The 15,981-nt window shown below is 35.5% G+C and overlaps 1 protein-coding gene across 4 annotated transcripts in view; it reads left to right on the forward strand.

The window, feature by feature from the left end:
- The window catches only part of Pias1 (protein inhibitor of activated STAT 1), a 126,862-nt gene extending 112,060 nt beyond the window's left edge, over positions 1-14,802 (forward strand). For all 4 annotated transcript variants that reach the window (XM_076850996.2, XM_076850998.2, XM_076850997.2 and 1 more), the window contains exons 9-14: positions 2,506-2,666; positions 4,288-4,418; positions 5,393-5,573; positions 9,319-9,461; positions 11,060-11,097; positions 14,110-14,802. In XM_076850996.2, coding sequence (XP_076707111.1) covers positions 2,506-2,666; positions 4,288-4,418; positions 5,393-5,573; positions 9,319-9,461; positions 11,060-11,097; positions 14,110-14,403 — 948 coding nt within the window. In that variant the 3' untranslated portion in view covers positions 14,404-14,802. The remainder of the gene's footprint in view (positions 1-2,505; positions 2,667-4,287; positions 4,419-5,392; positions 5,574-9,318; positions 9,462-11,059; positions 11,098-14,109) is intronic.
- The last annotated feature ends 1,179 nt before the right edge of the window (positions 14,803-15,981 follow it).

A 15,981-nucleotide genomic window follows, 5' to 3' on the forward strand; every position in this document is an offset into this window, starting at 1 on the left:
ACAACTCATTTATAATTCAGATTTATAGAATAAAAATGGTGATTTGTTCCCTTTGAAGTATGGAAATCTGTGGCTCACTATTCATTTGAATGGCCCTTGTTGTGATATGCAGAGACCCAAATAAATGAGCTTCCCTTTTTGGTGTACTAAAGGCAATGAAAATAAATAAAAATGTTTTTGCTCTTTGAGAATATTTTGGTTCTGATTTATTAGCAATAGAGCTGGACACATCACCTCTTTTGGGGGACCTTAACCAGACCTGTAAACTCAAATATAAATGACACAATTGATAGAAGGAAAACAAAGAAACAAAAACTCTGAACATTTATTTATGAAGTATTTATTATTACGAAAAAGGTGGAAAGTTTTCCTTAATAGCTTTCTTTCTTATTGTAAGAAAAAAATACTGATATTTCTAGACTGTGTGTGAACGTGCACATGTATATGTGCATGGTACTGGAGATTGAGCCAGTGCTTTACCACTGAGCTACATTGCCGGCTCTCCCCACACACACTTTTTTTTTTTTTTTTTTTTTTTAAAAGATACCATCTCACTAAACTGCCCAGACTGGCCTCAGCTTTGACATCCTCCTGCTTCAACCACCTGAGTAGCCGGAATTACAGGTGTGTGCCACCAAGCCTGGCCCTAGGCTCCTTTTGAGAAAAGCTGGTTAGAACTTTTACCTAGAGTGTTTTCTCTTGGAATAGCATCAGTTGTAGTGTAGCACTATTGGGAGTAAGGTAAAGGCACAAGAAAACATATAGAAATTGTTTACAGAATTTTTTATTTGTAAACAATGCAAATATTCGGTGTTCTGTAAAGGGAAAAAGGAAATCTGTAATCACAAGGTGAAGGTAGTCAAACCTCAGCATCTTCCCTTGTATCAAGTTTGAGAAAACAGGTGCCTATTTATCAGATAAATATTTAAAGTTTAGTGACTTTTTAAAAATCAGGACTATGAGAATTATCACATAGTGCTTATTTTATGTTTCTTTGAAGCAAGGCATTTGAGCTAGATTGGAGGTTCTCTCAGGGGAGCACAGATACTTGTATACTCCTAATACTGTGTAACTGGTATTACTCCTGTGTCATAAGTTTATAGCTTGTTCAAAGGCCCTTTTTAGTCCTTCATCACTACATCCATTTGAAGTAAGGAGGAAACAGTGTTACTTTAGAGATAGAGAAGGAGGCCCAGAAAGGTTACTTTCCTAAAGGCACAGTAAATCATTGGTACCAGAACAATAGTTAGTGCCCCAAATGACAGTTAATTTCGTTGGTAGACTAGGAAATTGCACATTTTCCTGAAATTTTTCTAAGCCAGGAATAACTCATATTCCTCATTTATTCTCAAGCCTTTATATTTTCAAGCTCACAAATATATGGAAAATCTTTTCTAGTTACTTGGCAAATAATGTTATCAGTGAAAGAAGGTAACTTCTATACTGTGTGGTCATTGTGGGCTTTGTGGACCCCAAGTGCCACAAGGTGGCCTCCAGTGAAGAAAGTTGTGATATGTCAGCTCCCTGTACAGGTTTCTGGACCACATCTCTACAGCTAGCAGCTCAGGAACAGATGGAGTAGATTTCTTTGTACATGGCATAGATTCAGCCTATGAACTCAGGCAACAGTTGCAGGGCAAGAAGAAAAGTCTCCTAACCTGCTGGAGGTGCTGGAGACCCATCTGAATTGCTGGTAATGATGCGCACTGAAGGGAGAAATACAGAATACACACGTATACTTCCTCCTCAGAGTTGCCATGGAGGAGAGTGGGTGATACTGATTTGAGTTTTTTCCTTTGAAGTACTCTCATTCAGAGTTGAGGTTGATAGTAAATATTGCATCTAATTACATCATATGGTGACGTGCAGTATCTAATAACCCATTCTTTTTTCCTTTTCCTAACCCCTAGTTATGTGGTTAACTTTTTCTTAAATTAGGGATTGCTTTAAGAATTTGAGATGTGTGTGGTGTCCGATCCCATAATCCCAGCTACTGAGAAGACTGAGGCAGTAGGTTCACAAATTTGAGTCCAGCTTGGGCAATTTAGTGAGATCCAACAAATTCAGTAATAATACAACAGCAACAACCTTTGTTGTAGTTTCCTTAGTCATTGTATTTGGTATTCAAAGAAATTGTAATTTTTTGACCTGCAGATAAGTTTCACAGAAAATGTGGTCATTAATGTTCTTTTACCTCGATAAAAAATAAATAAAGCCAGCAGCTTCAGAGGCTGAGGCAGCAGGGTGGCAAGTTCAAAGCCAGCCTCAGCAACTTAGTGAGGGCCCAAGCAACTCAGTGAGACCCTGTCACTAATTAAAATATAAAAAGGGGCTGGGGATGTGACTCAGTGGCTAAGTGCCCCTGGGTTCAAGTCCTGGCACAAAAAACAAAATAAACACAGTATGCTTTAGGTCAGAACACAAACACAGTCTGTTTTAGAAAATTTTTATCAGAGCTTAAATTTTGAACAACAGTTGTCTAATACTTTTTCTTCTCTTTTAAAGCTTGGTAAAATGAGGCTAACAATTCCATGTCGAGCTCTTACATGTTCTCATCTGCAATGTTTTGATGCAACTCTTTATATTCAAATGAATGAGAAAAAACCAACCTGGGTTTGTCCTGTCTGTGATAAGAAGGCTCCATATGAACACCTCATCATTGATGGGTATGTCACTTTTAAGGGTTTTTTTGGTACCTTGAAATAATCATCTATTACCTAGATTCATTACTTGTCAGGTTGGGATAAAAATATCTAAAATTCTAAAAGTACTGTTTTCTAAGTTATAAGTTTGTAGGATACCCATGATTTTAGAGATCAGTATTTTAAAAATCAATAATTAAGTATTTTTAACTTGATGTCTGCTTGTTTTGAAAACACATACTTGTCAGTGCCTCCTGATGTTTACCATTTAAAGCACCTGTGGTTCTAAGCAGGGAATGCATATACCTTTTCCTAACATGAGCTCATCTATCTCCAGAACATGCAGAACATATTGGAGAAAGCATGAAAGAATTGTGAAATTCTGGCACACTCAAGCTCATCGAAAACTGTGCTTTTTAGTGCAAAAGCCTGTTTCTGGAGATTAGGTCGAACTTCGAACTTCAATCATGGTCCATCATACCTATTCTCCCGCTGTAAAGGCTCCTACAACTGATCAACACCCCAAATAACAACTTCCTTTGTTTTTCTATTTGTATTTCTATTCTTGTCTTTTCCTTCTTTCAGTTTTCTTTTTCTTTTTTGTCTTGTCCACCTATTGCATCACAATAATAATTTTCTTTAACACTCCTGTTTTTGTTGTATCAGACATCTTAGTATGATTGTATAGCTTCCTTTAAAACAAACAAATATTTTCTGTACTCTCCAGCAAAACTTAAGACAGCTTATTTATAGTATTTAAGAAAACACAGGAGTCTAAAGGTGATAATAGAAATGGAATATATTTATCAATGCAGTTGTAATTTAGAAGGTGTTAGTCATTGGAAAAAATATGTAACATAAATGTTTTATGTTGGATTTGTCAGAATTGGCAATGATCAATAACTAGTAAATATGAGTTGAATAGTAATATTTTACCAACTCTATATGTTGTATAGTTTTAGGTTCCCCCTTTCTTGTAATAAAGGAGACACACACACACACACACTCTCACTCACTCACTCTCTGTCTCTCTCTCTCTCTCTCTTAAAGAAAAATTGAAAAACAAGAAATCAAAAACTTTTTTTTTGGTATATAATTTTCTGGTTTGTTTTTACATTAATTGTGATTATACGCTATTAATAATTTAGCATTGTAACCTAAGAATTTGATCATGATTAACTTTGTACATTCCCTGTAAATATCATTTTAAATGTCCACATATATTATTAAGGACAATATTCAGTTACATATTTTTATATGTATTGCTTTGGTTTATCAAGTAATACATGCCTATTGTAGGCGATTTGGAATGTGTTAAAAGATATACTACTTTACAGAATTTTGTTTATAAAATGTAAATTTTTTCTTGGCCTTTTTTCACTTTTTAATCCATGTTATTAATAATTTTTGACAATGTAATTTTTTATGGTTACATGATATATCCTTATATAAATATACCACAATTCAGATAGCTATTTTTTTATTCAGCATTATATTTTGAAAACAAATATAATTTACCTGTTCTATTTTGTTTTTCCTCATTTATACTTGTATAAATATAGTCATTCTGAATAGTAGAACAGTAATATTTCAAATCTATCTTCAATTGAAATGTGTTATCCTAAGGACAAACTGTTTTTTATAGCTTGTTTATGGAAATCCTAAAGTACTGTACAGACTGTGATGAAATACAATTTAAAGAGGATGGCTCTTGGGCACCAATGAGATCGAAAAAGGAAGTACAGGAAGTTTCTGCCTCATACAATGGAGTTGATGGTGAGTGGTAGTTATTCACAAGGGAAGGGTAGTTTCCTTGCTGCTATAAACCATGGTGTTCAATGTTAAAATGAATACATTTTTTAAAACCCTGAGCATTTTAGGGATAGCTCAATAATTACTAAATTGATTTAATGTTCAGAAGTAGATGAATTCCTTTTAAATTTTTCTGATATTAGATTTCAAAGTAATGTAATCTTTGTGTATGTGTGGTGCTGGGGATTGAACCCAGGGCCTTATGCATGCAAGGCAAGCACTCTACCACTGAGCTATATCCCCAGCCCTCAAAGTAATTTAATCTAATAAGTCAAACTTGTGAAATAGAATCCATTAAAATTTTTTAAGACTTCTAATAGAGTAGTAAACATTCCTTTTTCGTTTGTGTATATATATACACACATATGTCTGTATGTATACACCCAAATGAAACAAAAATATACTATTAATGTTTTTGCTGGAAGGAGGTTATGAGTTATTAATGTTAATACTTCCTAGGAATGTCATGTACTATATAGCTAAACATGTAATACATATAGTTTGAAGCTAGGCATTGTGGCACATACTTAAAATCCCAGCAGCTCAGGAGGCTGAGGCAAGAGAATCCCAACTTTGAGGCCAGACTTAGCAACTTAGTAAGACCCTCCCTCAAAATTTTTAATAAATAATAATAATAAAGGGCTGGGGATGTAGCTCAGTGGTAAATTGCCCCTGGATTCAGTTCCTAGTACCACAAAATATTTTATATAAATCGTTTGATTGTTTCTTCTCTTTTAGAACTGGTTTTTCAAAATAATCCTTTAGAAAACCAAATAATAAATAGTAGTTTTAAACTTCAAGAGCCTCTGTTGGTTTTCTGCTTTCTGACCCCAACAATGTAGTGAGTATATATTGATATAGTAAACCATAGGGACACTGAGGAAAGAAATGAGATGTCATCGGTCTTCTTTGCCTTGTATTTCATTATTCCCATGCAGGATGCTTGAGCTCCACATTGGAACATCAGGTAACTTCTCACAACCAGTCCTCCAATAAAAACAAGAAAGTAGAGGTGATTGATTTAACCATAGACAGTTCCTCTGATGAAGAGGAGGAAGAGCCGTCTGCCAAGAGGACCTGTCCTTCCCTGTCTCCCACATCACCACTAAATAATAAAGGGTAAGTGCTAAGACGTTAAAATACAATCATTGTGAAAGTTAATAGGGATTAAAGACCTACCAAATACAATGATAATGCTTGATTATAGAACTTAGGCTGAAACCAGACACAGTGTTGCATACTTGTAATCCCAGCAACTTAGAAAGCTAAGGCAGGAGGATCACAAGTCTGAGGCCAACCTTGGCAACTTAGTAAGACCATGTCTCAAGAAGTTAAAAGTAATTTAAAAAAAAAAAAAAGATAGATGGGGGTGTAACTTAGTGGTAGAATACCCTTCATTCAATCCTCATAACCCCTCCCCCCACACACCAAAAACACCCTTAGCTTTAATTTTCCCCAGGTGTATGATATTCTTAAGGGATTAACGTTAAAAGGGTCACTTGGGTATAGAATTTATTATAACAAAAGATGATTGTTCTAGTACATAAATGCTCTAAACATTGGTATACATCAGAATCATTGAGAAATATGCTCAAAATATGCTCCCATGTCTTGAGTCAGGAGTAGGGACTGAGAAAATATGTTTGTAGTTCCCAACTGCTTCTGATAGTGCACATTCGCTAAAAATAGGAAAATATATGCTGTAAAATTAACCCCAAATTGAATGTTTCTATGAGGCTGACAAGGAAAGAAGTTAAGGATGACTTAGGTTTGAGTACACAGTATTTTCTGTTTTGCAGACTTATTTGCCATATTTCCCGTTAGTCACATATTAGTAATAATGAACCTTAGTTATACTTCAGTTCAGTTCATGAAACACTGTTATTTACCTATGTAAAACACCCTCTTGCTGGTCATGGATGATAATAAAATGAGTAAGTACAGTCCTAACCTAAAAGAGGGTAACATTTAGGGCTGGGGTTGTGGCTCCATGGTAGAGCACTCACCTAGCATGTGTGAGGCCCTGGGTTCGATCCTCAGCACCACGTAAAGATAAGTAAATAAAGGTATTTAAAATTATTTTTTAAAAAAGAAGAAGACGACTGTTTAAAAAAAAAAAAAAAAGAGGGTAACATTTCTAAGGGATAGTAAAACAAGTAGCAAACTCTAGCTGTACTTTTAAACGGCTGTTAGTCCCATAAGCACATAGATGATTCTCAGCAAAAAAATTTCATGTGTTGCTGAGACATAATTGTAAGCACACCAATAGTGAATCTTGAAATAAATGTGTTCCTTTTAGAGGAGTATATCAAGAAAAATATGTGGCATTTGTAACTGAATAGGAACTCTTCAGAAAATTTTCCATGAAACAATAGCACCTGAAGAGAAAATGCAAGAGAACAAATGAACTTCCATAAATGGTTATCATTGTTAAGATTTCAAAGTTCAAGAAGAAAATTTTATAAAATTGACATCAGACCAAAGAGCAAGCATTTCTGTGATTGGAGTCTCAAGATATTTTATAAATATCAATCCACAGTCTGACCAAATATGCAGTTGGTCCATATCCTCAGGTTCCATGTCCATGAATTCCACCAATCTCAAATTGAAAATTTTGGAGAAAAAGCTGTATTTGTACCAAACACACAGAACTTCTTCCTTTTTCATTCCCAACAGCTATTTACATTGTGTTAGATATTATGAGTAATCTAGAGATGATTTAACATCTTCAGGAGGATATGTTTAGGTTATATGAAAAAAAAAAAGACCTTTTTTTTAAAAAATAAGGTTCTTAAGCATTCTTGGATTTTTGAATCTGTAGGAGGTCCTAGAACTAGTCCCCTAGATACGGAGGGACAACTGTATTGTCATATGATTTCTGTTTTAATGCCATAATTGTAGCATTAAAATATTTTATAAAACTCTCCAATATATAAATTATTTTTGTTTAATTGTATCATTATTTTCTACTCTTTAGAATATTAATAAGTTTTGTATACCTGTAAACTATGCAGTAGCTTTACTTTCTGACTATACATTGTTTCTTTAAGAAAAACATAATTGTTTAGAAATCTACTGTTTTTCCTTTGGATATTTACTTTGCTGTTTTTTTAAAAAAATAGCTCTGTTTATTATGTTTGGAAAATTACATTAGATGCATTGACTACTTCCTGAGTTTCCCAGAGACTAATTGAACCCAGATACAGTATTGCAAACGCCAGACCTTTCTCTATTTCCAGATAAAAACAAGAATCTAAAATTTATATCTTTAGGAGAATAACACCATAGCCGGTACTTATACCATTTCCAGTAAAGGGTAGCCCATAACTAGAAACCTAAGCACAGCATATTTGTTACTGTGCAATGTAAAGGTAGAAATGTATTTCAAAATATTATCACAGAATTGAAAGAAAAAGCACTTTTTCTTTCAGGAATTAGAAAGAGGCAAACCTCACTAAAATGTAAAATATTTTGTTGTCTTCAACAACTGTTTGGTTCATGAAGAAATTTCTTATACAATTTAGTATACCAATATGTTTGCAAAGACTAGCATTTCAACTGCTTTTTTCTCTCTTGTACTCTTGTAGGCATTGTCAGAGGATACAGCTAATGGAACATGGTACTTTTTGTAGATGTAAGAGGTTTAAGTTTCCATTAGATGGAACACTTTCATGAGGTAGATAAGTGTTTTATGCTTCCTACTCCATTCATAAAAATGTGGTAGATATTTTCATAACTAGAAGTCTTTCCTGGGAAGTCCAGCTTTGGTGTCTTTTGGATTATTCTGTACCATTAAAATTGCATCCCTTCATCCCAGGTACTTTACATGAAATATCAAAAGTGAAAGATAGTTGTTTTATTCCTTCATTCTTCGTTATTTTCCCCCGTCTTATATGTTTATTAGCTTCTTATAGAACAGATTAACATAACCTTTAATTATTTACTTATTTTCAGGACTGAAAATCAGCTATATATTCCCTTTTTATCACCCCTTTCTCTCTTTTCTTCTATTTCTTAATTTTGGGTAAAGAAAGAAAATGGTTTAATTTTCCAGCTCTTTAAATATATTTCACTTTTTTTTTTTTCCCTCTTGAGCCCTTTTTTTCTTTCTTCAGTCATACTCTTCTCCCTTTAAAAACTCTCCACTGCTTTCTGGTTGTTTGTTTATTTCGTTTTTGTGGTTCTGGGCATTGAACCCAAAGGCCTTACATATGCTAGGCAAGCACTCTACCACTGAACCACATCCCCAGCCCTGTAATTTTAGAGCATGACCTTGCCTGGTGTTGCTACCATCATTGGCTTCAGCAGGTCTTGTATGCAAACAATGTGCTGATAACTTGCTGGGCATTAGGGATGCCAAGATAAACTACCCAGTTTTCATTCTTATCAGGCTTAAAATTTGGGGTCCAGCTGTTTGCTCCTAACAGTTCAGATTCCTCAGATTTCTCCTAGTCTTGTTTTCTTTGCTAGAATATACCTATGCTTCTCACTAGCCAATCCTCTAGCACTTATTTTGAAAGGTTTCAGGATTTTCTCTATTGTAAGTACCTCTCACTTGTGTACTATTTCAGTGGCTTAGTTGTGCTTTTCCCTGCCCTCTGAGAGTGTAAGTGATAATATTCCAAAGACAGTGTTGGTTTATGAATGTTGGATACCATTGCTCTACTTGGTTCTCCCTATAACCTCTGCAAAATGCTATTATTCTATACAAACTATTTCTTAATAATTTTGGATCATCTATATGTTGCTTGCTTGTTTTATTTCCAGCATAAAAGCTAGGGCACACTGAGTTGCAGCCATTTCTTTGTAAAACTTAAAAATTAAACTGACTTGTGAAAATTATGTAAACATTTCCTTCTTACAGCATTTTAAGTCTTCCACATCAAGCATCTCCAGTATCCCGTACCCCCAGCCTTCCTGCTGTAGACACAAGCTACATTAACCCCTCCCTCATCCAAGACTACAGGCATCCTTTTCACATGACACCCATGCCTTATGACTTACAAGGTGAGTCACTGGTTTTTCTGTATTATCACACAGTATTATGAATGTCTTTGATCTATCTAGTCTAAGGAAGAATTGGAAGATTGCGAGAATAGGGTCTTGGACTCAGGGAATTGAGAGAAATAATGTAGTGTGGTTATAAAAACTGATGTATTTCCTTGATGGTTCCTTCATCGGTAGCCAGTGTTTCGCTATCAGTGTTAACTAGTGCAATGACGACTAGGTTTTATGAGCTTCAAAATATTTTACAAGTTGTTTTTTTAACAACTTCAAACTTGTGACTTTGAATTTTGATATCGATGGGCATTATATTTTGGTCCCTGATTCTAGTCATAACGAGTAGGGATTATGTGTAACCATGCTATTGTCTTTTAGATAGTGCTGAATTGAGACATTTTGAAAGTCTTAATTTTGGTTCTCCTGAACCTGATCCTTCTTTTCAAAAGCAGTTTGAAATGTTAGTTTACTTATTTGTATACAGTATTTTGAGTTCATAATAATCATTTACGTTATCAAAGAATTGCAGCTTCTTTTCATGTATCTGTAATTTAATAACATTAAAAACATTTTTCTTTTATTACAAAAAGCCATATACACTCTTTGTACAAAATTCAATATAGAAATATACAGTGAAATTTTCTCTCTACCCTTCTCCCAAGCCCACTCTCCAGAAGTAATAGCTGTTCTTAACAGCTTGCTAAGTATCTTTCTATACCATTTTACCACATAGATGACACATGACACTAACCATGGTGCTACACATTTTGTAGATCACCATATTATAATCTGTTCTAGTATAGACAGTGATCCCCAGAGTACTTTCTGTCATATTTTTATCTACATCTGCTTGTTGTCCTTTTCCACTAGTTCATATATAATGAGGCATTTCATTTGTGTTAATTACTTGCTTTTCACATTACACATTGGGCGATGTAGGCAAGAATGTGATGGAAGGGGTCAATTTGCAGTGAATCCCAACAATCAGGGATCAGGGCTGGGCCTTGAATGTACACTGCACCAGCTCTCAGGCATACTCCCTCTCAAGTCTTTCTTTCCCCTCATGCCACTGCAGAGATGGTGCTGGAATGTACATGTGATAGTAAATGAATGAATTTGGGAAAGAGAAGGAAAGTGAATTTGGGAAAGAGAAGGAAAATCTGTGTTACAATTTGCTTGACCTGTTTCAAATTTCAGCCTTCTCATCTATAAAATAAGGGCCAAAATAATCCCATTCCTCCTGAGGTACTTGTGGAAAGTTAGAATAGATTGAAAGGTAGGTTATTTAAGGGGAATCAGAGCAAGGGATCAGTGTTAGATTTAATAAGTTAGTGATGGTCCATGTCCCTCAAATGGAGTGACAGGGAGAGCAAATCATTGCTAAGATTTGGACTTAAACCTTCATAATTTAGAGATGGGAGAGAGAAAACATACAGCTTAACTCTTCATGTTTAGATAAAATTCTAAGTGAAAGAATTAAGATTTCTATTTGTTTTTGGAGTATTGGGGCATTTGGAAGGGTTTTTTATTTTTGTTTTTTGTTTTCTTTTTATTTTGGGGTTTTTTTTTTTTTTTCAAAACTAAAATAATTTTTTCTCCCACAGGATTAGATTTCTTTCCTTTCTTATCAGGAGACAATCAGGTATGTTATATGAAAACAAAATTACTATTATTTTAATTGTATATTCAAAAGTATAAAATGTAGCCAGGAGAAATAATAATTTATCTTGGAAAATAAATTATTGCTATGGCATTAGTAATTTAAATAAAAGTTCCTGGTTTCAGTATTGTCTGAGCAGGTAATAAAAACAGTGTTGGTTTGTTGCTTTAAAGAAACAGGGAAGTTCATATTGGCTGATAGATTTCTTGGCCAAATACAGTCATGCACCGCAGTGTTTTGATCAAGGACAAACTACATGTATGACAGTGATCTTATGAGATTACAGTGGAGCTGAAAAATTCCTATTGCTTCATGACATTGTAGCCATTGTTATGTCATAGCACAACACATTATTCATGTTTGTGATGATTCTGGTATAGACAAATCTCTTCTGCTAGTGGTATAAAAGTGTAGCACATACAATTATGTAAAGTGCATAATACTTGATAATACATGTTAAATGGCAGCAGCCTCATATGCTTCATTTACTGCATCTCTTGATTGCATCATTTTCTCTTGTGTTGCTTTGTTCATTCTGGCCCCTAACCATACAAAATTCACTGCTGGTGTTGCCAGTCAAAGGGCATCAAGTGATGTCCTGGAATCAAAATTAAAAGTCATTAAGGGGCCAGGAGTATAGGTCAGTGGTAAAACACTTGTCTAGAGTGTTCAAGATTAATACTCAACACCACACATACACACATACAAAGTGATTAAGGACTATAATTGTGGAACATTAGTGATGGTTATTGCTTACCAGTCGGGCATGTCCCATTCCACCGTAGCTGTGAACTTGAAAGACAAGAACAAAGTGAGGGGGAAGCTATTAAAGGATCTGCTTCATTGAAGACAACAAGATTTGAAAGCGCCCATTGCAGTGTTCTACAGGAGCCATAAGAAGTCACTTCTCTCCCAGGATGCCTTCCTGAATTGTTGTGCCAGTGCAGTGAAGTATTATAACATACCTTTCAAGTTTTGCTTATTGTTTATAATACTTCTACACATCCTCTCATTAATAAATGATCTGTATCTTAGAATGGTATTTCTCCCTCCAAACACCACTTCTTTGATCCAACCAAGGATCGAGGAGTTACAGCGGCTTTCAAGGCCTATTACCTAAGGAGGTCCCCTGCTCGGACTAGGGCTGCAGCTGAGGAGGACGCAGAAGATGCTGATGTAGTTCTGGAAGGATTGCATTTATGAATGAAAAACATGGTTTGGGCTGAGGTCACCAAGGAGTGTATGAATAGCATCTAAAAGAAGACACTCAGGAGGTTTGTCCATGACTTCAAAGGATTGCCAAGGATAAGGAAGTTGCAAAAATCAACAAGGTTGTGGTGGAGATGGTTGTGTGTGAAACAGGATGACACTGAGGAACTCCTAGAGGTGACTCCTGAGGAATTGACTATTCAGAAGTTGTGGAAATTGGAACAGGAATGCATAGCTGAAGAAGAAGCAAAAGAAAAGGAAATTGTGGGAAAAGAAAAGAAGAATCCCTAAGAAAATGCAAAGTAAAGGGTATGGAAGATTTTGCAGACCTCAACAGGGCCTTAAATTTTTTGAAAACATGAAACCCAACATCAAAAGGTTTTCATTAAGAGAGAGGAATGTCTGTGGTGCATTATCTGCTTATAAGCAAATCTATAATGAAAAAGGGAAACAAACAAAGCAATTCATTGTGGACAAATTTCTGAAGAGTGCCACCTCCTCAGGAAGAGCTCATAAGAAACTACAGAAGACAATATTGTTACAGAAGATGACAGCTTTATGCTTGTCATTTTCCCTGAAGACCTTTCAGTGGGGACAGAATGTAGAGGTAGAAGACAGTGGTAACGATGACCCTATGTAAGCCCAAGCTAATGTGTGTTTTTGTGTCTTGGTTTTTAACAAAACAATTAAATATGCAAAAAGGTAAAAATTTTTAAAGCTTATAGAATAAGGATACAAAGAAAGAAAATATTTTTGTATAACTATTCAGTGTGTTTATGTTTTAAGCTAAGTATCGTTACAAAGAATCAGTTTAAAAAAAAAATAAATAAGCCAGGTTCAGTGGCATGCACCTGTAATCCCATTACTTGGGAGCGTGAGGTAGGAAGACTGCAAGTTTGAGGCCTGGGCACCTTAGCAGGACCCTGTCTCAAAATATAATGGCTGGGAATGAAGCTCTGTGTTGAAGCACTTGCCTAGCATGTGTAAGGCCCTGAGTTCAATCTTCAGTACCAAAAAAGGAAAAGGGTGGATATTTTTCAAAAGTGTAAAAACTTATAAAGTAAAAAAGTTATAGTACATTAAGGTTTATTTATTATTGAAGAAAAAAGTTTGGTTTTCTTTTTAATAAACTTAGTGTAGCCTAACTATAATATTTCTAGTCTTCAGTTATAGTGCCCTTGACCTTCATATCCACTTGCCACTCACTCACTGACCTGGAGCAATGTCTAGTCTTGCACACTCCATTCGTAGTACCCTATGCAGGTGTACCATTTTACATCTTCTGTGTTTTTACTGTGCCTTTGCTGTGTTTAGATACATACACAAAGACCACTGTGTTCCAGTTGCCTACAAGTACTAAGCTCTGGCATCTAGGTTTGTGTAAGTGTGCTCCAAATGATTTTTCGCACAATGATGAAATCACCTGGTGTCATGGTTCTTAGAATGGATTCCTGTCCTTAGGCGATGCATGACTGTATCTCAAGAGCAGAGGGTAAACTGTCCGCTTTCCTGCTGCTTCTAAACATATTGGGAATAGAATCTTGAGAATCTCTTGCAATACAGATTAAAGCAAAAGCAATCAAGTAACTTTGCCAGTTTTAGATACAAAAATGTCTCTCAAGACCAATGATCCAGTTATTTTACATAAAGCCATTTGATTTTGCAAATGTTATGTTTCAGAAACAGATACTAAGGATATGGTAAACTTAGGATGTTGTTTTGCTGAGAGAAAATGTCTACTTTATAAGTATAACGAGCGTGTTTTGTCTTTGGTCTTCTCCCTAGCATTACAGCACCTCCCTGCTTGCCGCTGCAGCAGCAGCAGTCTCAGATGATCAAGACCTCCTGCACTCGTCGAGATTTTTCCCATATACCTCCTCACAGATGTTCCTCGATCAGTTAAGTGCAGGAGGCAGCACTTCCCTGCCAACCACCAATGGAAGCAGTAGTGGCAGCAACAGCAGCCTTGTGTCTTCCAACAGCCTGAGGGAGAGCCATAGCCACACTGTCACAAACAGGAGCAGCACGGACACAGCATCCATCTTTGGCATCATACCAGACATTATCTCATTGGACTGATCCCTTGCCCCTGCTGCTCCTACCCATCCTAGATTAAATGAACTTGGCAGAAAGAAGAGAACTTTGTGCTCTGTCTTATCTTATTCTGTTTAGAAAAGTACAGCGTGTTTTTTTTTTTCCTTTTTTTAGGGAAAAAAAATTAAAAGAAATGTACAGAGAACAAAACTATATTTTCAGTTTTACTTTTGTATATAAATCTAAGACTGCCTGATAAAACACTTGTTTAAAAAAAAAAGGAAAGAAAAGAAAAAAGCACCCACAAGCCACCTTCAGTTCATTTTTTTTCTGGATTCTGAAGATTTTTCATCATCTGTCCTATGGTTTTGGTTTTATTTTACTTCAATGGCATTATTTTATTTGCAGTAAGCAGAAAAGGAATTGCATGTATGAAGTTTTAAATTGTGGGCTTTGTTGTGGGGAGGGGGTTGGGGGGATAGTTTGATTACCATTTTTTAAAAATGACAGACTTGGGTTCTGTTTGTGTGTGTGTGTGTGTGTGTGTGTGTGTGTGTGCGCGCGCGCGCGCGCGCATATTTTATCCAGCCTTTAAGTTATAAATCTCATCTGTCCCACTTTCATTCCCTATGTATTTTCAGGTCATAGCTCATGGGCGTGTGTGTTCAGTGTGTGTGTCTGTATGTATTTTTCTGTCATTACTGTTCCCTCTCTTTTGGAGTTTGCATTCAGTTAATATATTAGTTGCCTGCTTCTTTTAAAGTGCTTTAAAGGTCTTGAACTCACGTGTGAGTATCTTTATCGACTATCCCAGTTGCATGTTCTCCATCATATATTCTGACTTGCTCTATACCCCCCTGAGAATACGCTGTAGAAATACTGGAGAAAACTGTCTGGGTAAGGAGTAGGCTTACTAGACCTGTGAATAATACACTTTAATCTAGTTCTCAATTCTAAATCTGGACTGCCAGTGTTGTGTATTTAAGCCAAGTCTGTGAATAACTGCTTTTTTGGCCACAGGGTAATAAGTTTTCATGTAAGATCTTCATACCAAAGTAGGAAGTGATAATAGCTTAGAAAGTCCTGCTGGGTATTTTGTGCAGCTGACAGAAGGGTTACATCACCTCAAAAAGAAGATAGATGAGTCAATTACCCTAAAAGTAAATTTTGTTTGGAAAATGCAATGCACCACACATGTGGATCTATAGAAATCTACTGTCTTGATCAACAAGGTTCAAAATGCATTTGAACCTTAGTCATTTTTATCTCTGTGAGTGTACTTATATTCTTAACCTATCTACGTAGTTTATTTTGTCTTCATCTTTTAATGACAAGCATGACATAGGAAAGTCATTTTTTTTTTTTTAATTCATGAATGGATCTGATCTGCTCTAAATAGTGGAACATGTAAATATATTGAAAACTGTTTTTCAGGAGATAAGTAAAGGTTGAAGGGAAGGAAAAGTGGTTTTACTTGTGTTCCAAAATCCTCATCAGAGAAGATATTATGTTCTCAGATATGGAAAATGTATTTCAGTTGATTGAGAGTATAGGTTTAACAGAAAAGATAATGATTGCCAGTTTTCCAGACTGGGTTTTTATATCACAGCTGTTAATATTCTC

The sequence above is a fragment of the Callospermophilus lateralis genome, chromosome 3 (assembly GCF_048772815.1).
Source record: "Callospermophilus lateralis isolate mCalLat2 chromosome 3, mCalLat2.hap1, whole genome shotgun sequence".
NCBI lineage: Eukaryota > Metazoa > Chordata > Mammalia > Rodentia > Sciuridae > Callospermophilus > Callospermophilus lateralis.